General features: G+C 46.7%; 2 protein-coding genes across 2 annotated transcripts; one reads left to right on the forward strand and one right to left on the reverse strand.

Annotated features, from left to right (window-relative positions):
* Nucleotides 1–1529: 1529 nt before the first annotated feature.
* On the forward strand, nucleotides 1530–13486 carry LOC135303266 (transmembrane protein 178B-like). The gene is made up of 4 exons (XM_064424886.1): nucleotides 1530–2437; nucleotides 9225–9338; nucleotides 10566–10703; nucleotides 11843–13486. Exons 1-4 carry the CDS (start codon nucleotides 1561–1563, stop codon nucleotides 12085–12087), a joined length of 1374 nt encoding a protein of 457 aa, XP_064280956.1. The 5' UTR covers nucleotides 1530–1560; the 3' UTR covers nucleotides 12088–13486.
* Nucleotides 13487–13937: 451 nt separating this feature from the next.
* On the reverse strand, nucleotides 13938–22149 carry LOC135303260 (26S proteasome regulatory subunit 6A-B-like). The gene is given in 16 exon segments (XM_064424845.1): nucleotides 13938–14157; nucleotides 14279–14360; nucleotides 14528–14673; nucleotides 14822–14918; nucleotides 15401–15549; nucleotides 15774–15917; nucleotides 16038–16175; nucleotides 16631–16693; nucleotides 16788–16892; nucleotides 17673–17798; nucleotides 20503–20583; nucleotides 20667–20817; nucleotides 20819–20987; nucleotides 20990–21133; nucleotides 21136–21256; nucleotides 22045–22149. Coding segments are annotated over 16 exon segments (1932 nt in total). The 3' UTR covers nucleotides 13938–14046.
* Nucleotides 22150–23925: the final 1776 nt, after the last annotated feature.

Consider the following 23925-nt stretch of genomic DNA (forward strand, 5'->3'; position numbering starts at 1 on the left):
GCATCACCAAATTAGTTTCTCCTCTTTCAGGGGAAAGCTTGCATGGTAACTTTACTGTTCAGAGAGTTTTGTAATCATATTTGACTATAATCAGTAATTTTTTAAAGTAAAAAAACCTCAAGGCCTGTGGTTTCAGTTAACACTAAGCTGGATACCTGCCATGTTGGACAAAGGTGCCATCAAGAAAGGTTGTGTGTTCCAATTGCCCTGAAAGGACTAAGAAGAAATTCTCTACCCTGCAAAAACATGGCTTCAGAAAATGTCTTATCCCACCCTTCATTTGGAAGATTTTCAGCTATAAATGGTGCATTTGTATCTTTTCTTACCCAAAGTCTTCTGTAAAAAGAAGGAAAACCATAACCCAAGAGCTGGAAGAAGATAGAAGTAGGTAGGTGATCAAGGGCATGATGTCACAGTCTGGATTTTGCCAGTAATCTACATTTTCGAATCTCTGTCCTTGGATTTACCACACTGCACTCTTGGCCTGTGCTAGTACTCCTGCCCTATGAGCCTTTCTCCATCATCCCTTTTTCCTTCTCAAAAGTAATCAAAATTATCATGAATTAATCAGCTATCTGTTTCACAGGCTCTGGGAAGAATGGCTCTGACACAATTGCAGTAGCACAGAAAGGAGAACATTTTGAGTTTTATTCATGGGAACTTTCAAAGATGATGGTGTTGCTGAAGCCCCAGTCTTTTGAAAGTGTATCCTGAGGAGCTCGTATGGAGAGTAAGGTGACATAATAGGATTGCAGACTTAGGAAATGTGACTCTTTGGATCTTTTCGGGAAAGAGCTATTACAATTGAAGGATTTTTCCATGTTAGCTAGAGCAGTGATTGTATTTGAAAATTATTTTTCATTCTTGCTGTGGGAGACTTAATTTAGCTGGTATGTGTAAGAAAATTGTTTTGACAGCAGCCCTTTCAATTTGTGTGCCTTGAAGGCACCAGTGTGCAGCTGCATGGATGGTAATCCCATCTGTCCAGTGCAAACTGCGGAAGAGGATCATGCAGCAATGTGGTTAGAGCAAGCTTTAGCTGTGGCTGCTGCATGTTTCCAGCAGGCAGAGTGCTCAGGTGAGATAAGCAGTACTCTGTTCTGGGCAGTGTTGCTGGGAGAAGTGCTGGGGAGCGTATTTAGGTTGTGCTCAGTGTGGCCGAGAGCGAGAAGTGACAAGGGAGAGGTGGGGGCGACAGAAAGGATCAGAATCTCCTACAGTTGAGCATTTGCTCCTGGGAACCAATTAACTACTTCTAACAAAAAACCCCCAAAGCTAAGGATTTCAAAATTGGACATTAAATTAGTAGTTTAGGCATAGCAAATCACTAGATCATTTTATCTGGAGGCCAGAATTGATGAGATGATGCCCTAACAACTGGCTTCGGGGACTGACTGGTAGTGCTGCAGCTGGAGGAACAAGCCCTGTACAACAAGCAGGATCAGAAGGGATTTTGTGCCCCTATAACTGCTGCATTTAACTGATGGCTTGGATTTAATCTGCTCCTCATTGCACAAAATAGATGGACATTTTTCAGGCCTTATTTTCCATTAACTGATAATGAAGGATGGAGGGGAAGTCATAATCCAAAAGCCAACAAATCATGTTGCGGATGGTGTTTGCATTTCGTGTACATTTGAAAAACTGCTGGCTCCCGCGGCGTGGGCAGGGCTGCTCCCTGCCCTTCTGCCCTGGGCAGGCCAGCGGGACTGGCCAGAGCACTGCCAGGCCGGAGGAAGCCGCGGAAAGGCTCTGGGCGTCCGTTCACCCCTTCCTCCGCTCACCCATCCCCCGGCAGCCGCCCGCGGCCACCCCCGCACTGCCGGACACGGGCTCCGCCGAGGGAGGGGCCCTCGTTCCGCGGAGCAGGAGCCGGGCGCCGCGGCGGGGCGGCTCCGGGACCCCCGCGAGGCCGCGCCCGGGGCATGCCGCGGTACGGGACCGAGCCGGCGGGGCGGGGGCGCGGGCCCGGCCCTTCCGGGGGCGGTGCCGCGGGCGGCGGCCCCAGCCGGGCTGCAGGGAAGCGCCCGCCCCTGCCGCCCCCGGCGCGGTAAGATGGCGGCCGCGGCTCAGGCGCTGAGCGGCACCGGGCTGCTCCTGGCCGCCGCCGCCCTCGCCCTCCTGGCCGTGGCCATCGGCACCGACTCCTGGTACGAGACAGACGCGCGGCGGCACCGCGAGCGCTGCCGCGGCTTCGGCCACAAGCGCAGCGACCCGCCCGGCTCCATGTCGGCGCCCAGCTCGCACCTGCCGCTCCGCGCCCGACCCCCGCGAGCGCTCCTGCCCGGCCGCCCCCCGGCCCCCGCCCCGGCCGCCGCCGCTTCCGCCGCGCTGGACTCGCACTGCGGCCGCCGCTTCAACTCCACCGTCTCGGGGCTCTGGAGGCGCTGCCACCGCGCGGGCTACGAGCCGGACAGCGAGGAGCTCATCCGGAAAGGTGCGGGGGCGGGGGGCGGCGGCCCCGCCGCTGTCCGTGGTGCTGAGCGCGGTGCCGCCGCGGCCGCGCCGGGGCTTCGGGCGGGGCGGCGGCTGCCGCTGCCGCGGCGGGACCGGGCCGGCGGGCGGGCGCGGATGGAGCCCGGCGGAGCCGTGGCCCCGGTGTCCCTGGCGTGCGGGAAGCGGGAGCGCGGCCCTGACCCCGTCCCGGCGTCCTGCGCGCCTCCCTCTCCGCTAGAAATGCTGCAGTGCTGGGTGGGACCACGGCCTCAGGGAGCCCCCTCGGGGGCCCAGTGCAGGGCCTGACTCTCGGTGGGCGTCCTCCCAACCCCGACACTTTCTTCTAATTGAGTGCTGGGAAACACGCAGTGTTGGTGATAGCGCTGGGATTTTTGCGGCAAGGTGAAAGGGACCTGTTGTTCCCATTCTAGCATGAGAGAGTTCTCATTGCTGCAGTAGATTGCCAGGCTTTCATGGTGGCAGATGTCACTCAGGGCCCCCAGGGTGAAAGGGGAGAAAGCTATGGATCTTCTGCTGCTGTGGCACATGGTACAAAGCCAAGCAGGCCATGAAGTGTAAATAAAAGTCCTGCATTTGATGGTACAAATAACGTAGTGGGCTGACCCATGAAGTCAATGGGTTATGTATGGTTAATGATAAATAACAGGACTTAGTGTTCCAGCAGGTACATATTAGCACAGAGAGAGTAGGAGTTGGGAAAAGTGCTTCCATTGAGGCACAAAATGGAAATTCTATCTTAAGAAAGCGAGAGCAGTTCTTCAGCTTGGCTTCCAACTGTGACGCCAGTCCTGCACAGCAGAGGCTGGATAGACTGGCACTGTGAATCTCAGCTCGTCTTTGTCCCTGCTTTCCAATGCACAGCAGTGGCTCTTACTTCTCAAAACTCTAGTGCTGTGTGCTTAGCTTCTTTCTCTATTTATTCTCCTAGGATCCGTTTTATGTAATTTCATTTTTATTTCTGTGCTGAACTAATTTCACTAAAAGGGAACTCATTAATTTCTTTCTATTAATTGTGGCTCTCATGTAAAATATTTATCTATTTTTTTACTTCACATCAAGCAAAATGCTTTCAGCTCCCACTGAGATTAGCTAAGATGGGGGAACAGGTGGGAAGAATACTGGTTTGGTCCTCAATACTTCTGTTTCTGAGGCATTTTCTCAACACCACAGCAAGAGGCATAGGGAGGCTAGGGACCGCATTCCACATGCAGGCCATTACAGGGTGGTGGATGGTCTTTCTCAGCGTTTGATCAGTAAAACTGGAAGGACCCTAAATCCAAAATGTTTTCTGTTTACTTTATTTCCTTTCCCCCCCCCAGCTGTTCTAATAAAAGACCTTGCCTTTCTCTACAAAAAGCGTTGTCCCCCTTATATTCTTTGCCTATTAGATCTGCAGTTGCTACTGTAAAGATTTATGTGTCATCTTATAGAGGGAAATTATTAATAATAGTTCTTGTAGAATCAGATCTTTAAATAGATATGACTCTCTTATCCCTTCTCCTGACCTGCTTTACTAGCAGCCTTTCCTCATTCCCGCTGTGTCTGTCTTTTCTCTGACAGCTGTGATTAAGCAGCCTTTTCCGACTGATGGTCAGGTGTGGCTGCATCTGAGCTGTTCTCTGAAGCATGATACCAGATCTGGTACTTCTGAAAAAGAAAAGGTATTTTTTCCCCTTGCGTGACCTGAAGATTGCTCCTGTGCACTGCTGAAAGTCCTATTCCTCCTCAATTTGCATGAAGTTTTCAACTAGCTCTTTGGTGATGTGTGATGCCTTTCTTTATTCCTAGTATTCCTTAATCTAGATATTTTTATGGTCTTTTAGTGAAAGAGGAGTAAATTTGACTTTTTTTCTCACAGTTCTATGGTAATTTTGGTTTGGATTTATAGTCTCCATTTTTTTGTAGTCTCTCTAGAATAAGATTCCTTTCTGCATCTCTCCTGAATTCCGAATAAATTACTTAAGTCCATAAATACACTTACCCATATAGATAATTCCATGGATTTCTAGTCCTGTATTTATCTACTGCTATTAATACAGAGCAGTTTCATGGGAACTTGCATACTTGAGCATTGTAACTAATGATGCATATACATTTATATATCGGGGATATTAAAAAAAGCAAAATATATTCACTTCATATTTAAAAGGAAAAAACTAGTCAGAAAATGTAGTGCAAAACTGAGAGGTGGGAAATGTTTAAATGTAAGATGGGAATGATAAGTGAGATTTTTCTTAAAATGCAAAATGACTATTTTGGAACTGTGAAAAAATACAGTTTCATTTGAAAAATACAATTAAAAGGCAAAAGAAGGAATGACGTAAAAACCACAGGGGGAAAATGGAGATTAGCAATCTCTCAAGTAAGAGATAGAAGGCAAAGAACTGAACCATTTGGTGGGGAAACTGAGAGGATCTCTGTGCACATATGGGAGGTTCTCTGAGTGTAGGAACATGAGCACTACACGTCATCTTGTAGAGCCTGTGCTGTGTGGATTCCACATTCAACTGCTGCTACAACAAAAACCATCTGCAAGGACTTAAGCAGTAAAGTCCTGCAGGGGTTCATTGTATCTTGTTTAGGGGTCTTCTCTACCTATTAGTAGAGTAAAGAAGTGTTGCTTACAAAATGGTGACAGTAGAAGATGATGAATTGGGAAAAATCCATTCTAACAGGTTGCTTTGGATGACTTGGTGAGCTCATTGAACAATGTGGGCTTTAACATCCCTAAATTGAAGGAAATAAAAAATAAAAAGTTCATCACTGTTGATAAACCAGGGATTTTATTGCTTCTCAGGCTTGCTCTGAAAAGTCTCTGAGGTGGGACTGGTACATCTCTTATATACTGAAAAGATTTGGTACCATAATGTAGCTGAGAAAGTGAGGAGAACCACTGGATGCTTAAGCAGAGGAACACAACAGTTTGGGGCCACAGTGAGGCCCTTGAGAGAAACTGCTCAGTCCTGGTGTCTGTACTTCCCATTCTTTCTGACTGATGATAAGTGTAAAGAGTTACAGGATTGCCTGTGAGGTCTGTAGAGGATCTATTATAGTGGCATGTTTAATAAACTTGTTCTATTTGGTCATGGACCTTGGTAAGTGTGTTCTGCCAGTGGGATCTGTAAGAGTTCTTGTGGTATTTTAAAGGAAGGTTGATTCATTTGATCTGGTGGCCCTTGGGTGATGATGTGGACAGAGTGAATGCATGGTGCTCCTTACAGTCCTGGGCAGAAATGGTAGGAAAATGCCAGGAAGCTTCAATGGCCAGTTGGTTCTGGGGCATGAAGGAGGGCAGGGCCAAGCCTCATGTGGTATATAGTTGCTAACTGGCTGTGGCTGCTCATGTGCAGTAGGGGGTCTCTCCCAGCTGTGTGAGAGTCCAACTGCTCTGATATTGGGCCACGTAGCAGAATTGAAAATGAATCCCTCCATTTCTTCATAAACCTCTGGCATGTTGTGTAAAGACAGCCTGCATGTCTCAAAGTTGGAAACAAAAACTAAAGTGAAAATCAGGGTGTGCTAAGCCCAGGATTACAGACTGAATGTATCACAGCAGGGTTGATGTTTCCATGTTTCTGGCAGTTTAGGAACAAGGGGCCTGTGCTCTGCCTGGGTATCTGGCTAGTCTAGCAAGCATCCTTTGACCTTTCCCATCCTTTGTCTTCAATCAGGAGAAGAGACTCGTCCAGAGACAGTCACATGTGCTCTTCCAAGGGCTGTGTGAGTTCCAAGGGGAACCTGTCTGCAGCTGATATCCTGAGGGGTAAAAAAACCATGTTGAGGACAAGGTGTTAGAAACAGTGTTGGCTGTGAGAAGGCACAGGAATGTAGCTGGGCCATGAAAGTGTCAGAGTGACACTGCTGGATGCCGTTCATGTTTATTTTTTAATCAAGAAAATTGTACATGCAGTGTGACTCTCACAATGTTCTGTTAAAGCCCTTAGAAATGCTGGCATCAGGCTGTCCATCTGACCTTTTTGTTGGATATGTGCTTTATGGTTAACTATGTGCTTTATGGTTAACTAATGATCTGGAGGAGAAGGAGGCACCTGCCTCCTTCTGTCCTGTATTCCCAATGTACTTATGTGCCAAAACAGACAATACACACTTGTTGTTCACCACATGACTCTGTTCTATTCAAGCCTTTGCCTGAAGGCGAAAGTTTTAATTTGGCAGGCTTTCTTATGGTACTTGTCTGAGTGTGTTGTAAACAAAAAGGAAATCATTTTGCTAGCAGGTTTCTGAAATGGAGGGCAGGATGGTGTCCTTATTTTATAGACTGTGATTTCAAGTATGTAAGGCTCAGGTCCAAGGACTTACTGGAGTACCTTTGAAACACCCTTTACTTAACAATAACTTTGGGACTGCAAACCTGATTTTGATTTTTGCTTTTTTTTCTTGAGTACTAAGAGAACAAGGTGTTATATGACTTTAAACACAGTCCTGTGGAGGACCTGGCCATATCTGAGTGCATGGCATCTCTGCAAGTAAGACCTAGAGATTCACTTAAAAAATGGGAAACACAGACTAGTGATGGCAAATGCAAAATCGAGGTTCTGAAGGTTGCCTGGATGCGTGTTAAAATTTCCTGGGAGAAAGTAGCTTGGGTATTCAGCTGAGATCACAGTCACTGCTTCTCCAAGTCCCTGACTCTCTTGCCTGCCTATTTCAACTTTTCTTAGAAGATCTGCAGAGAGAGGCTTCCCTTCTTTTGCCTATAGTGGCTCACATTAGAGTGGGTCCAGCCTGTGCTCTCAGGAAAATGGAATCTTGTTGGAAAAACGGCTTGTGCTGGTGTAATCAAAGGCTGTTACCAAGCCTAGGGATTAGAGGTCAGCACTGAGCAAAAGCCCTGAAATCTGTGCACTCCTGAGCTTTTTTTTTTTTTTTTTTTTTTGCAAATGTGCTGTTTTAATATAATTGTTATGTGCCAACTATATAAAATTAGCACTTTGAATTCTGGGGAAAAAAAGGATTAGGAGTACAGTTTTTAAACCAGAGGCAGAATGAGTTGATATCAAAAAATTTCTAAATAACCACTTTTGTATGGTAAGGTGGAGAGGTTTTAGTTTTAGTTTACATGTTAAACTCTTGGAATTATAAAGAGCAAATATTTTTCTTAGTGACATCTTAGCTGAGAAGTCCATAGCTTTGATCATAAGGGATGTACATTTCTAGTTTTTGCTTTTTCTGTAATGAGCTATAAAAATAGTAATCCTTGCTCTTATTTAAAATGCTGCTTCATATGTGTTACTTGTATGATCAGGAAATGTAAGTGCATAAATAATACTTTTAATGAATGCAGTGCTTTGTAATCTGAAATCTGATGTAATTAGTTTGTTCTATATACATATTTCTCAAATATCATGTCCATATTGAAATTGAGTTCAGTCAGCAGTCACAGGTGAAATTTGACTAGATACTGTGGTGTGTTGTATATGGCCTAAGTTCTTAACTCGGATGTCTGCAGCCTTTGCAAATGAACCCTCTGACACTGGGTTGTCTTGCTGATCATTGGCTCAGGTGGCTGCACAGCCTTGTCCTGAGGTAGTGCAAGGAGGGAGCCCTGCTCAGCAGGAGAGGGCCACTGGCTGCAGGTGAAGGGCAGCACCTCTGTGGATTGTGTGCAGCTGGAAGTGCTCTGTGGTGCTGGGGAAGCAGCAGGGAGTCACAGCAAGGGAAGGGGTGGGGGGAAGCACAGCTGAGAATTGGAGCTCAGTTGAAAAGGGAGGAAATTCAGATCACCTTTCCCTCCCTTGCCTGATGGTTGGAATTGCCTGGGCCTCTCATAGGCAGCTTCTGATCTTGTGAAATGGGGGCTTCTTCTTTGCAGGTCCTTGCAGAAACCAGGTCAGTACAGTCCCAGCGAACATTGTTAGAGAACAAAATCAAGCTTCTCCTTGCTGTGGGAGCCACAGAAAGCTCAATTCTTCTGGGTTTTCTAGTGTCTTTTGCAAAGGTGATCACTGAATCTGCATCTCCCTGCTAGTGATTGTTCACCAGCTTAATTAGGTCACTGGCCAGTAGATTGTTTTTGAATGGTTCTTCTGCTCCAAAATTCAAGTGGTGGTTATGGCCCTGCAGCCATTGTTTAAGAGGAACTTTTTCTGCTATTTAACTCTTTTATCTTTCTGGTTGCTCTCTTCTACTCCACCATCCATGTTTATTCTCCCCCAATTTCTAAATTAAAAATCCCTTTTAAGAAAAGCATGCTTCTAAGTTCACATTTACATCTGGGGTACACTTTAAGCTATAATGGAAACATAGTATTCTACCTGGATACTACTGTTCATTGAAAGTAAAGCAAAGAGCCAATGACTATTGGAGTGTATTCAAAAGATTCTCCTATGCAGTTCACTTTCCAGTAATCATTCAAAATTTTCAAAGTGTTACAATTCTGTCTTCTTAGAGATGAAGCGGTCCTGTTGGTGCTTGGCCACATTCTTGTCTCCTTAGACATCCCAAAAAAGATCATAGCAGTTCCTCTAGAAAGCTTTTAGACATGTTTTTCCTGACTGTCATTACTGTTTAACTTCAGCTGTTGCTTCTTGGAGAGACACCTGGCTCCTGCTTTGCTGGTGTTTCTTAGTAGGTTCTCTTCCCTCCTAATCCCAAAGCCTTTGAATTAAACAGCTCTTTTTTGGCTACATTTACCCTGTTACTGAATGAAGGCGTCCCCTGTGCGAGCTCTGCTGGGCTAGCCAACCCAGCAGCAAGTGCAAGGCCTGGGGGATTTCATGCTATTTCACACTGATGTGTCTTTACAGGAGTCATTCAGCGCTGCACTGCTGTGAAGTACCACTACACCTCCAGCTCCCTGCCTCGCAACTTGCCCATCAACATCACCAACACCATCCGGCAGGATGAGTGGCACGCGCTCCGTAAGTAGCCCAGAGCAGGGCTCAGGAATGTTTGCAGCACTAAATGCCAGCTGAGGGCTCAGGATCACCTCATCTAAGCACGGCACTGGGCTCTAAGCATAGATGCAGATTGATTAGTGAGGAAGTGCAAGCAGCCAACTGTATGGTTGGAGGGGGACATGGGATTTGGAGGGGCTTAAAGCTGGGAATTCAGGAATACGTGTGTGTAGTGAATTGCAAGGTGTCATCATATTCTGGATCTGGGCACAGACAGTTCCTAGCTGGCTTACAGCAAAGGTGCTGCATCACTGTATAGATCCTGTTGCAATTTTCTGTGTGCACACCAGTGACCTGATGCAACCCCCTGGTGACCAGTTCTTTTAGGGAATATCTCAATTTGTCTTTGCACCAGCACCTGGCCCACAAGCTGCCTCATGCTCAAGTCCTTCCCACACAGGTAACTGACCTGTAGCCTGTGGCTGAGAATGATTTAATCAGGTTTTTTTTTTTTTTGCTCCTGCTTCTCTCTGTTTTTTTTTGTTCTGTTGCTCACATAATTCAACATTGCCCCTGTCATGTGAGAGTCAGTGCCAAGGAAATCCTAGATCAGCTGGAGACTGAACTAGGACAGCAATTTTACTATGAGTAGCAAAGTGCTGTTCATGACACTGGTACCCCAAGCTTTTTTTTTTTTAGAGCTTGTTACTGGAGTTGTTCCCATAATACTGTATTGATCTGCTGTCTGCTTCTGTCCTCCCACTATTCCTCTTTTCAGTTCACACTGTGTGCTTCCCATGCACTAATCCTTTTGTACTCTCAAGTGTCCTTTCTTGCTTCTTTTGTTTCTATTTTTAGCAGAAATTTTTCTCTCCCAAAAAGTTCTATCCCAAAGAAAGATGCCACAGAAAAAAAAAAAAAAAAGCCCTTGCAGTACTGACATGAGTTTGTGATCAGCTCCCCTTTCTGTCTCATTCCCTTGCTGGGGAGTATTTGGCTGGTACTTTGGATCAGGACAGAAATGCTCTCCAGTTGCACAGTGTGCAGCACAATGGAACCATTTTAGATGGATTCCTTTAATTTCAGTGTAATGGGCAAACTATCTGCCTCAAAGAAGCTACAGGAGAAGTCCATGCTTGCTTGAAGTATAAATTTTAGAACCAGTAAATCCACATCTGGCCCCTGCACTGGCTGTTTTCTCTAGGTACTGCCATCTTCATGTCTTGTCTTGCTTTTCTCCTTTTCCTCCAGATCTGCGGAGGATGACGGCTGGCTTCATTGGCATGGCAGTCTCCATCATCCTGTTTGGGTGGATCATTGGTGTGCTGGGCTGCTGCAAACAGCAGGAGCTCATGCAGTACGTGGCTGGGCTGCTCTTCCTAATGGGAGGTGAGAGCCTTTTGCTTCTGCTCCTCCAGTCACCACATTTCAGTATTGCTGCCTTGCAAAAATAAAAGTAGTCAGGACACAGCAATTACATGAAGCAATTACTGAGTGCAGCAAACTGTCAGGACAGTGCAGTTACTGCTTCCAGCACTGGGCAGGATCTGTGCTTGTGTGGGTAGTGCATGTTTCTCAGTAGACCCTGATGTGTGTGTATGAGCCTTCTGCTCTAGAGAGCTGGTGTGTACCCACGGAGACCATGTGCACAATGAGCACAGTCCTCTGGCTTGCTCCAAGTGTGCAGCCTGTGGCTGCTGTTAGACAGCTCAGCCCAGCTGAGAAATCATAACAAACAAACCTAAGTTATGTAGAGCATCTTTCTGGTACTCAGAGATACTTAGATCTTCATGTAATGATGAAGTCCAAACCAGCCAAGTCTAGGAGGGCATTGGCCCAGTGATAAGGATGTGAGCTCAGTGCTTGCCTGGGGTGTTACATCTGTTTGTCCTGGGTGGGAGCAGACTTTCTGAATGGTCAAAGGTTTTTCTGAACTTTGATTTTTGGGCAGAAAATGGGCAGTATAGACCTGGAGTCTAGTGCACTAGTGTATATTAAATATACTTCTTAGGCTTTTTTCTCCTCTATATAGGTGTTCAGTGAATGTGTAGCAGATGACAAAAATCTGGGCACGCTTTGTGGGCCTAGGGTACAGCTGGCAGAAGTGTGGGTGTTCCTAGTGGAAACCAAAAAGTGCTGCACTTTGCAGCCCTGGTATTCAGTGAGCTAATTACCTTTCATAGGAGAAACTGGCCAAGTGCTGTCTGGAACCTGATGACATTAGATACTGGAAATAGTCTCAGGAAAATCAAAGCATGATGAACTCTGACTGAGTTCAAAATTGCAATGAAAGGTGCTAAGGTAGTACTGGTTATTTGTGAAGCAAAGTATCCTGTAGTCCTACATATTTTCCCTTTTTTTTTTCTTCTCTGCCTTATAAGGAGAATGGTTAGTAGGACTGCAGAAAAAACCCTAAGGGTAATTCTTGATTTTGAAAATTAACGACTTTGAAAATACTGAGAGAAAAAAACAGAGCATAATTAACCTGTCTGAGGGCAGTGTAGAACCCTCTTGCTTTTGTCCTGCAGGTACTTGCTGTATCATCTCACTCTGCACTTGCGTAGCTGGGATCAATTTTGAGTTATCCCGCTATCCTCGCTACGTCTATGGGCTGCCAGAGGACATCAGTCATGGCTATGGCTGGTCCATGTTCTGTGCCTGGGGGGGCTTGGGCCTCACCCTGCTGGCTGGGTTCCTCTGCACTTTGGCCCCATCACTCAACACCTCCCGGGCATCCGTACAAAAACCCAGACAAGAAAACGGGGCCGTGTGACCCCAGAGAGAGCGAGGAGAGACTCTGGAAAGCGCAGCCTGGGCAGAGCTGTGGGTTAACACCAGGAAGAGGTGGCATGTCGGCGTGTGGAGAGCAGTGCCAGAGCTGTCGAAATGCCAGCCCATGGGACGCTGCTACAGCCTCCAGTCGCAGACACGGACATTGCAAGTAACTCCAGGTTTGAATTATTGGCAACTTGATCATTGATGGTTTAAGGGGGACAGTTCTTTCAATTTGTTTTTCTTCTGTTTACAAGGGATTAAGTCCAAGATTGTGTCTTTTTTTGTGCTGTTTTTTGAACTGTACCTCCATGGTCCTGTTATTGTCCAGTTGTAAGGGATGTTTACGCACCAACTCTATTGCTGCAGGTCTGTGTAGTTCAGACCCAATTTAGGGCAAGGAGCTAAGTGAAGTTGGCTTGAACACTTTTGCAACAGGCATGTCTCGTGTTGGCTCAGGCCATCCTTTCCCAAAAGAACCTTGATCTAAGCCGAGGTTTAGGCCAAAGAATTAGCCCATTCTTAGTATTAATTTATTTAAATCAGAAACCTGTGCTATTCCATGCTGTGGATTCAGCTACTTACTCACTACTCCAACTGTTTCCGAAAGGAGCTAGCTGTAACTGAGCAGCAAGACTCCAAGAAAACTCTTATGGACTCTGGGAAAACAGAGGAAAGTTTTTCTCAGCTTCTTACACAGCGAAGGTTACTCATCTGGCTAACTAACATACCCTTGTTTTAATGGGGAGCTGTATGCAACATGCAGCTTTTAACTATTCCACCAGAAGTACATTTTTCAAAATGTGTCATAGTTTGAGCTGCCAGGATCAACTTTCACTTCTGAACTAACTTATGGGTACAACTCCTGTTCTGTGAAAGGAGATGAGTAATTCTCCCTGAGCTCAAGTAACAGTACTGCTAAAATAGCAGATGTACAGCCCCCTCTAATATTTTAGTCCAAAGGAACCACAGTGTATTTTCCTCAGGAACATGTGGCTTCTGCCCCTTCCAATGTCAAATGCCCTGAGCGCAGCGTGTCAAGAGCATGCGTGTTCTGCTGGAACAAGATCCCTCTCCAAAATGAGCACTAAGGACCTTGGTACCAGCACAAGTACTAGGGCTAACTCAGGAACATCAGCCAAAGTACTTTGGAGTGCATTTTTCTTTCATCCATCTATTCTTTTTTTTCCTTCTCACATCCCCGCCCCTCTCCCAAGTGTCCAAAAACTGCACAGGTAAAGATGAGATGGCCAGCATTTGGAGATGTTTACATTGTATTTAAAATACAATACAGTGGCATGTAAGATAATTAATGCTAAAGTCAGTGTATTTATGAAAAGTGTAATTTTTAAATGGAAGTTGTAATTCTCAACTGGCATTAAAAGTACTGAAAGACTTGCTCAGTGAATGAAACTTTGAATTCTTTATGACTAATGACCTGACTGGTTCCCCAGAGAGCTCACATACACATACCAGCAACAGTGTTAGAGCTTCCAAGAGTTAAGTTCAAGTGACAAAGTTAAAACATCATTCATGTGTGAATTATGTTCACCCTTGCAAAGTGAGTGTTTCAAAATTTCAAACTCTAGCCAGGCTGTAGGCTGTTCACTGGCTGGGCAAGCAAGAACCAGGGATGCTGTCTGAGCTGCAGGTCATCAATGTCACAGTGCACTTACTGCAGTATAGCCTCTTGGTCCTCATGAGGAAGTATCAGAGCAGGGTTTAATCCAATGCTAGTTGGAGGAGGGTCCAAAGGCAGCATGGTGAGCACAGTGCACAGGAGGCTTTTAGCCTGCCTTTACATGGATGCAGACCCACCGAGCAAGGGCGACAGCCCCAACACATCATGGATTTGTTTTTAAAGGGAAAAAATGCTTTATTTTTTCCAGACAAAAAGTAAGTGATATAGTCCAGTCTATTCCTGTGCTCTGCCAAGGCCACAACCTTGACTGGGCAAGGATCAGGCATAGTACTGCAGGTTGGCTTTTTTCTTTGCTTGAACCTCCAGGATTCCTTCCATGTAGTCCTCGTGGGTGAGCTCTGTAGCTCCACGGCGGAGGGCAATCATCCCCTGCCCAACGAGACAGCATTTAGAGAGGGAATGTGAGCACCACACCAGTTCCAAAGAACTGCTCCATTCTAGCTTTCACATTTCCCTCCCATCAGTGCTATTCCTATGGAGGAATACTTACCGCTTCGACACACACAGCCTTGCACTGGGCTCCATTGAAATCATCTGTGCAGCGAGCCAGTTCCTCATAGTTCACGTCAGGGCTGATGTAAGCAAATGGGAAAAAAAGTCTGAGAACATGTACCAAATAGGAAAAGCAATATAGGAAGTTTCCTCAGCCCCACAGTGAGCTCCCAACAAGTGATTACCAATCACTTCTCAGCACTGAGGTACCATTGTGAGTGACAAAAAGAACCCCAGAAGACCATACCTGACATTCATTTTGCGTGAATGAATCTGCATAATTCTGGCTCTGGCTTCTTCATTAGGCATTGGGAACTCAATCTTCCGATCTAATCGTCCAGAGCGGAGCAAAGCTGGGTCCAAGATATCAACACGGTTGGTTGCAGCAATCACCTAAGCAGAAGTAGGATCATCAATGTGAGGCACCTGGAAGACAGGCTTCTTCTCCCCAAAGATTCACCAAGCTTCTTCCCTGGACATTGTTTTCCATCCCCTGCTAGAGCACCCTGGACCTCAGCAGCACTCCCTGCTAGCTCCCAACCTTGACTTGTGTGTTGGGCTGGAAACCATCAAGTTGGTTAAGTAGCTCCAGCATGGTCCTCTGCACCTCCCGGTCACCGGCCTTCTCACTGTCAAACCTGAGGGGAAACAAGGATAAAACTGTCAGTATGAACCTGACCACCCTGTTCCTCTGTTTTTAATCACATCAAAATACTGAATGACTGCAGTTCATGCTCCTTGGCTGAGGTGTTCCAGATTTTTCCTTGAAACTACAGTCCTACCATGATGAGGACTGCAGCTAGACTAACTGTCAGCAGCACCTAAGACTATTTTAGTCCTTACAGCTGAATGGGGCTTATGTTGTCCAGGCCCATGTAGTAAATGAGGGTGAACTTCTCCAGATGCCTGCTGCTGTAAGAAAACAGTTACATAAAGCAGGAGGCTATCTCAAGATCTGACAAACTTTGCTCCTGAGCCCAAGGATTTTAACTGTTATCTATCTGTGACTGTGTTCACACTCTCTGAGCAAGCCATGCTTTAAAAGGCTCTGCTTACATACACAGGCAAAGGAGGCTGCGAGGCAGCTCCCAAGAACTTTACAACTTGGACTAGAGCTCACCTTTTAGTGCCAATGGCATCCAGTTCATCAATAAAGATGATGGAAGGAGCTTTTTCCTTTGCAAGAGCAAAAGCATCGCGTACCAGCTTCGCTCCATCGCCAATGAACATCTGCACAAGTTGTGGACCTGCCAGCTTCAGGAACGTGGCCTGGGAAGTGAAAGAGAATCAATCCTAGGCCTCATTTCACAATAGGGTCACTTCTGAGTACTATAAGAAACCCTTAATTAAAACAAGCAAGCAAGCAAATAGACAGGAAAATCCCAGCCTTTGTAACACCAATTTGTGTGTATGACCTTTTTCCCCTGGAGGTGTTCTTACTCTTTGTCAGGTACTATTCTATAGCTGCACACACTTTCACGGGTTCCTTTTACCTTGGTCTGGGCAGCACATGCTCGAGCTAGAAGGGTCTTCCCTGTTCCTGGAGGCCCATACATAAGGACTCCTTTGGGTGGCTGTATACCCAAATTTTCAAATTTCTCCTTATGATTCATCGGCAGGACAATCGCCTCCACGAGCTACAACAAAAGAAAAATATTAATACATAAACCCATGTTGGTTGTAGGTTGTCTGCTTTAGAGTTGAAGTTCAAAGACTGTTGTCTACAGTCACACCAGAAACTATACATAAAGTATCACCTCTTGGATTTGTTTATCCAGCCCGCCAATGTCACTGTACTGCTCGGTGGGCCTCTCATCCACCTCCATGGCCTTCACCCGTGAATCATACTCCGTAGGCAGAGTCTCCAGGATCAAGTAAGAGTCTTTGTTCACCCCCTGTAAACACAAGTCCTTTGCTTTTAACAGGTTCTCTCAGATAGCACTTAATAAACATGCAATCAAAGCTGATTTACTAGACCTCAAGGATGCAAGAATAACCAGCTTTGACACTGGCATTCATCAAATCACCCCAGCTTGGCAGACTGGACAATGCCACAGTCACATTTTAAACAAGTGGTCCAGTTTATTCACAATAAAAAGACAGGTTTAAAAAACTTACTAAATGGTCTCTAAACTTTCAGCACCTAATTGTATGTATTAAAGGCACACACCCCAAACTGCTTTTCTTTACTACAAACACTAGTAACTGAACCCATAATATCTATCTATGAAAATTTTAGTAGAGAAATGGTCTTGGGGAAACTGGATAGATTTGTCTTCTTTCTTAAAGGCAAGACATATGCAATTTTCTGGCCACCATCATATCCAACTCTCACAATAGAATCACTCACCACCAGATCTCCAGGCTTCAACTTCTCAGCATCCACCAACCCAATAACAGGCAGGAAATATGTCTGTAAAAAAGAAACCAAAGTGAGCAAAACCAGATGTACCAGGAGAAGATCCTTCGCATCATTCCTCACACCTGGTTGGGCACATGGGTCTTACCTGACGTGTAGAGGTCTTGATCACAGCACACTTGCCCTTTCTCTGGGAATCCAGGTCAATGTTTGCTCCATCCTCCTCCTGGTCATTTGGGTCAACATCCAGCAGCTGAAAACCAGGGTGAAAGAGTTCCTAACAATGTAACCAGGCTAGCAGGATGATCCCAGGATTAATGCTTAGAAGCACTAATCATATGCTTCATATACATGCATCATATACAGGCATTAGAAGAAATAAAACTTTCCATCATCCATCAGCAGTAGAATCCTGAAGGCATTAAAGCCATCCTGTAAAAATTGATTTCTTCCTTTCCTTATAAAGCAGCAGGCAGTAGTGCATAGAAAGACAAAAAAATCCAGAACAAAGTAGTAGCTGATGGCACTGATTCCTTCTCCCATAGAGCAGCTCACATTAAGGCTTAAGCTTATTAATTTTTTAACAGTAGTACAAAGCAATCCCATTTTTAATAGCAAACTATCAGCATTCTTCTTCCTGTCATCAGAATTACTGAATTACAAAAAGAATGTGATGGAGTAACAGAGCCATGGCCTTTCATTTGCTGTTTCACAAGTTACAGAGAGCATGTGTCCTATTTCAGATGCTCAAGTTTACACTCAGAAGGGCTGTGCCACCCTCTGATGGTTTTTAAGTACAGATGAACAGTACCCAAAGCTTAAGGAATGACCCAGAGAACAAGTGGGCAAGAGATGTGCACTTCCAGGTCACAAATAAAAACAACAGAAAAACCTGAAAGTTCTGGCTCCGGCAGCATTGGAAGTCTGAGAATACTCCAGGTCTTGAATCCCTGGTGAGTTCCCTGCCTTTCTCCCTGCCACTGTAAATTGCACACACTTCTCATGTCACTGTGCAAAAACCCACCACCCTCACCTCAATAACATTGGAGACAAGGTATGGCAGGGTTTTGTTCACTTTGATCTTTTCACTGTTTTCTTTGATCTTGTCTTTCATGGCCTGGAGCTCGTGGGTCACTCTCAGTACCTCACTCTTCATGATCTGCAATTGGTACACAGAAGAAAGAAAAAGTAATCATGTCAGAAAACTGAGGCAAGATAAAATTAATAGATTTTTCCAAGAGCAAACAGTTACAGAAATGTAAGTCTGAGGAATAAAGAGAAATGTAATACATAAAAAAGCAAAGCCAGCAAATTAGCCAGAATTTGTTAGGAATCAAGGCTGCACAGTCCATTTGGTCTCTAACTAATCAATAACCCCAAATAATTGCTTCCCAGTGTCACTTGGTAGCCTCAGCCTAATCAGTGCAACAGCTTACAGGGCTGCAATGTAACCTACATAACAATACGGCCCAGATATGGCAACTGTGCCTTGGTTTGGATGTGATCTTTTAATATGTACAGATACTCAAGTAACTACAGATACACACCTATTTTAGTTATGTTTTGCAAGGTGGTTGGAACTAGATCATCTTTAAAGCCCTTTGCAACACAGAGCATTCTATGATTCAGCCTGGAGAAGAGAGGGCTCCTGGAAGACCTCATGGTGGCCTTTCTGTATTTAAAGCTGCCTTGTAAGAAAGATGGGGACAGACTTTTTAGTAAGACCTGTTACAACAGGACAAGGGGTATGGGCTTTAAATTTCAAGAGGGTAAATTTACACTAGATATAAGAAATTTTACAGTAAGGACAGCAAAACACTGCAACAGGTTGCCCAGAAACAGGGTGGATGCCCCATTCCTGGAAACATTCAAGACCAGGTTGGACAGGCTCTGAGCAACCTGGTCTAGTTAAAGATGTCCCTGCTTATGGCAGGAATCCATCAAAGGTCCCTTCCAACCCAAACTATTCTATGATTCTATGACCACACTAACTGTAAGGGAAAAAAACCTCTAAGAAAAACAGTTCAGTACTCCCCATCCAACAGTGAGTACATTTACACCCAACACAGATGTCTGCAGTGCTGTCTGGCTGGCACTGACAGGCCTTTTCCTCCCTTTCCTGGTTAATCACACAGTGTGCAAATGCACACTTTGTGATCCCCACTGAAGTGACTGCAGCACCAAGAGATCTCAGGAGAACTGGTCACACCTGAATTGGGTGTGTGTGATTCTGTTCAATGGGGAAATCCACTCTTCACCAAGAAACTATCTTTTTAGAAGTCTTTATGCCTAAGCATAATACTGTGCTGTAACACATTCACAGGACAGAACTGTTACAGGAGCCAATACAGAATCTGTTAAATAAAAATGCAAAAAACTTAACAAATTTGATTAGATTTGATTAAATAAAACAGCCCAGAAAACATTCAAGGAAAACTGCCTGAAGGGAGGTTCTTACAAACATTTTGCAATTATAATGCTCTTACTATAAAATGAAGGCTACTTCTACTCCTTACTGTATTCTGCAGTTTAAAAATAAGACACATATTTACCTTTACTGCCTTTAAAGAATAGTGAGGTACATTAGTTAAGTCAGAATTACTTGTGGAGCCTGAAGCAGTATAGGATGAAGTTACTCTGCAGAATTTATGAAATATTTTATCCCAATACTGGTAACACTGGGCAGAAAACATTCTAAATTTGTAAGTGCTCTTTTATGCAAAACCTATCTGCTTTACATCTTCATGAATGAACAAGCAAGAGGATGGAATGTTTTCTCCTCGTGTTGGCAGATGACACCAATTTGGGGGGCATAGTCTCGGCGTTCAAAGGCAGAGCTGCCACACAGAAACCTTACAAAAAACAAGGACACATGTAAAGCCCCGCAGCAGGGAGGGAAGTGCACACATGCTGGTGACTGTCTGGCTAAGGAATGCACCGGGGGGTCTCCATAAGACAATGAACTGAACAGGAGCCAGCAATGTGCCCTGACAGCAAGGGTGAAAAATGGCATCCTGGGCTGTACTATCAGGACTGCAGGCAGTAGATGGAGAGAAGTGTTCAGTCCCCTTTATTCAATACTTTAGATCCTACCTAGAGCACTCAGTCCAGCTTTGGTGTACCCCCTACAGCAAAGACATTGATAAAATGGACTGAGTTGAGCTGGGGCCACCAAGACGGCTGGGGGCTGGAACATGAGCCCTCCTGAGGGAGGTGGGTTTGTTCAGCTGGAGAACAGAACTGGGGAAGGAGGTATCAAAGACACTGAACCAGACACTTCGCAGCAGTCCACGACGGGCAGATGAAATAAAAAAGACTGAAACAGGTGCAGCTCAGACTGTAGCAAAGCAAATCTTTATCCTCCTGAGGTCAAGCAGCAGCACTGAACACCCTGCGAAGTGGTGCAGTATGTGTCTTTAAAGGCTTTCAAGATCCAACCGGATAAAGCTCTGAGCAGCCTGGGTTATGGCTGACCCTGCTTTGAGAAGGAGTTTGGCCTGGAGATCTGCTCAAGTCCCTTCCAACCTAAATTACCCAAAGATCCTACCTGACTCAGGCCACAGAACAGACTTCTCCCTCCCCTCTGCCTACGAGGCAGGGAGGGCCTGTGTACCTTTAGCCAAAGCATCCATGGCTGCGTCGAACAGCCGCCCCCTCGGGTCGACGCTCTTCCAGTAATTCTCCCCTACCTTCGCAGTTCAGTATTCCTCAATCTGCCGTTCTCGAGTCAATTAACCGGGTTTAATTTTTGCTGGCCCGGGGCTGTGCTAACCCGCCCGCCCCGAACAACAGCAGCACAGAGCCCCCGGGAGGGCGGCCCGGCCCGGCTCCGCTCCCCGGCCCGGCGCGGCCCCGGCCGCTACCTTGATCTCGCTGTCGAGGAGGCGGGTGCGCTGCACGATCTCCTCCGTGGACATCTTCAGCACCTCCTCGCCGACGCCGTCCTGCGGGGGCACAACGGCAGCGTTACCTTCAGCCCGGCCCGCGGCTGGCCCCGGCCCCACCGCCCCCGGCCCCGGCCGCTCACCTCCGACTCATCCCACACCGACGCCATCTTTCCGCCGGCCCGCGGACACGCGCACGGCGCGGCGGGTTCGGCGCGGCAGATTCCGCACTGCGGCTCCCGGCGGCGCAGGGCGGGCGCGGCGCCACGGGCGGGACGGGGGTTCCACGCACCCTCCCCTTCCCTCCCCTCCCCCGGCGCTGCCGCCGCCGCCCCGATCGCGGGCCCCGGCACCCGCGGCCGTGCCGAATCTGCCGGCGGGGCGGGGAGCGGCCGGCGGGTCACGTGCCGCCCCCAAACCTGCTGAGTGATGGCGGCGGCGCCATGGCGGGGCGGGGCGGGGCGCGGCGCTGGAGGCAGACGGGGCGGACTCCCGGAGAAACCCTTTATTACAGCCAGTGCCCGTACACAGCGGAGCGGGGGAAGGGAACGGGGCCGAGCCGCGGGCCGGTCCCGCGCAGGGCGGGCCGAGGCGGCCCCGCCAGGCACAGCCTTGGGGCCCGGGAGCGGCTCCGTCAGTCCCGGCCGAGCCCGCGGGCGGTCAGACGTAGCCGGGCTTCACCGACAAGCGGCGGCAGTTGGGGCAGCCGCGGGTCCCGTTGGTCTGGAGGCACCTGCAACGGGAGGAGGTCGGGTCGGGGGCGTCTCCGCGGCCGGAGGCTCCCCCAGGGCGGCTCCACGGCTGCTGCACGCCACAGAGCTGCTCCCCCCGACCCTCCCGCCGCGGGCAGAGACCGCATCTCTTTCCCATCCCTTCCAGGGAGGCACTTGGGCAAATGCCTGCACAAGGTTTGTTCCTGTACTGCTGGAGACAAGTCCACAGAGGTCATCGGGCGTCTCTCACTGCACTGTAGTTTGATGCTAATTCTGGTGTCAGTGTGAAACTTTGTTATTAAATTCTGAGTTTCCAGATTAGTTTTTAGAGTGTTTTGTAACACTCGTGTTTTTTCTAAAATAAAATGTGGTTCAGCTAACTTCTTTCATGGCAGTGGCATGATAACAGTCTGAACAACTTCACCTCTGTGTGCTACTAGCCAAGGGGGAAAGTGAGGGGACTCGGGAAAAACCCACGTTGCCCCTGGGAGCGAAGAACTGATTCCCCACAAGGAGTCAAGTAAGAATCTGTGAACCGGGCTGACCACCTACGAAGTGAGGACATCAGTGAATAATTATTTAGAGGACAAGTGGGAGTGTGATGAATATGATGGCTAAATCTCACCCTCCAAGGCTGTGAGACTCATAGCACTGCAATGGGATCCTGCAAGGCAGGATCAAGACCAAGGTAAGCAGGTGATCAAGACAAAGACTTGGGGAACAGCACGCATAGGACTGCTGTGGGCATAAGCAGCTCTTTCCTATGACTAATGCCATGACAATAATTTTAGTGCTTCCAGCTAATTACTTCAAGTGGAAGAAGTGGGAGCAAGGTAGTGCCTGGAGCTGGTTGTTCTTCTCCCCAATGGACTCTCCACACATGCCACAGTACAGCTCCATCTCCTCCACACATTCATGGAACTTCACCACGTGGTCACGCAATTCTTGCTGCTGCTCCTTCGTGCGATAGATCCTTTCACACAGGCAGTGGAGCTTCAGCAGCCCGAGCTGCACGTGAAGGACAGAAACATAAGATGAGTGAACAACAGGGTGAACACAGACCAGAAACAGGAGTGGGAATCCACAGCCCCATCACCAGCTGGAGAAACATCAGCAGGCCTCAACAATTCCTGTCATTAACCCTTCTTCTTTGTGTCACAAAAGGTAGCACCAGGTTTGAGACACTCAGCAGCTCTTCCACTCATGGTTTCCCTCAGCTACCCATGACATGACCCATACATCACTTTCCTTTGCTTCCAGCCAGCACACAGTTCAGCAGCTGCTCAGGGCAAAAATGTTTTTCAGGAAGGACCTCTAATCCTGCAGTTCTCTGTCTGTTTCATACCCCATTTTCACTGCTTCCCATTCTGCTTTGCCTATCCCATTCTGACTCCTCACCCACTTTTCAGACTTGCATACTGATGATTATCTGTGCAACTGCTCACAACCAAACACTTCATGACAAAGCAAATCCCAAACACTCAGTACTTAATGGGAATGCTAATGAGCAACAACAAGCCTGAATACTTCAATGTTTGACATCTTATATTGCCTGACAGAAGACTATGAAGAGCACTGAAAAGAAGCTGTAGGATCCTACCTTGTTCCCTAGTCCCTCTGCCAGCTCCTGTGCCTTTTCAATGCTTTCCAGAGCCTGTGAATTGAGAGCACTGGTTGTTAGTTCTCAGCCAAATATATGAAAAACAGGCTTTTATTAATGTCCTATGAAAATTATTTTAAAAAAGAGGTGAAGAAGTACAGAGTAAAATTTGGATTAACAAGTATCCCTGCAACACTGGAGAATAAAAAAAAACTTTTTTTGGGAGGCTAGATTTCCCTCCCCTCCCAAAAGTTAATCCATGAGAAAAGGTTGGTTTCTGAAGCACCACAAGTAATGCAAGAGCTACATTTCTGTTGCAGACACTCAGAGTCAGTGTTGGCAGAGGCTGGTCCCCAAGCAGAGAGAATACAGACTTTTTTAAACTCAGTCCCACATGCTCATTTGGGGCTGGGACGGAGCACTAGCAAAGCAAGCCTTGTCCCCATCCTACCTTGCAGGCTCAATAATTGTTGGGCAACTTCAATTTCGCTTGTACCAGAGGTGAGGAAAGGGATCACCAGCACCAATACACCACACTCATCCATTTTTCCTTACTTTTCATGTATCCACCTTGCCTTACTTACACATGGTGTGATGTAGGAGTGTTCTGCTATCCATTTTTAAAATCTGAAGGAAATATTTAGCATAGCAGCTGTCATACCAAATGACTCCCTACTTTCACCTAGATGTCACAGTGTTCCTTGCTGTTTTGGTAATAATTAGTATCTCTTTTCCAGAGCTATTGAGATCTGCTTCCTATTTGTCCAAGGGGAAGAAGAGGTCTCCCTTGTGATGCAGTAGTTTTCAGGAGGAACATTATAACATTTCTACCCTATAATTTGGCATTACTGCTATTGTAGGAGGAGAGGACCAGATGAGATGCAAAAATGTGCTGTGAATGCAGAGGAGATGGCATTAGACTTGTGGTGGCAGCAACAGCCTAGGATAAGGAAATGTAGGAGAGGGAAGCAGGAACTAGAGGCCAGCAGGGAGAACATAACTGAGAACTGTGCTTAGGAAAACTGAGTGTGTACTGGAAACTCCTGAACTTAATGACTGTGACCAAGAATCAAAGTGAAATGTGTGGGG

The sequence above is a fragment of the Passer domesticus genome, chromosome 6, assembly GCF_036417665.1.
Source record: "Passer domesticus isolate bPasDom1 chromosome 6, bPasDom1.hap1, whole genome shotgun sequence".
NCBI lineage: Eukaryota > Metazoa > Chordata > Aves > Passeriformes > Passeridae > Passer > Passer domesticus.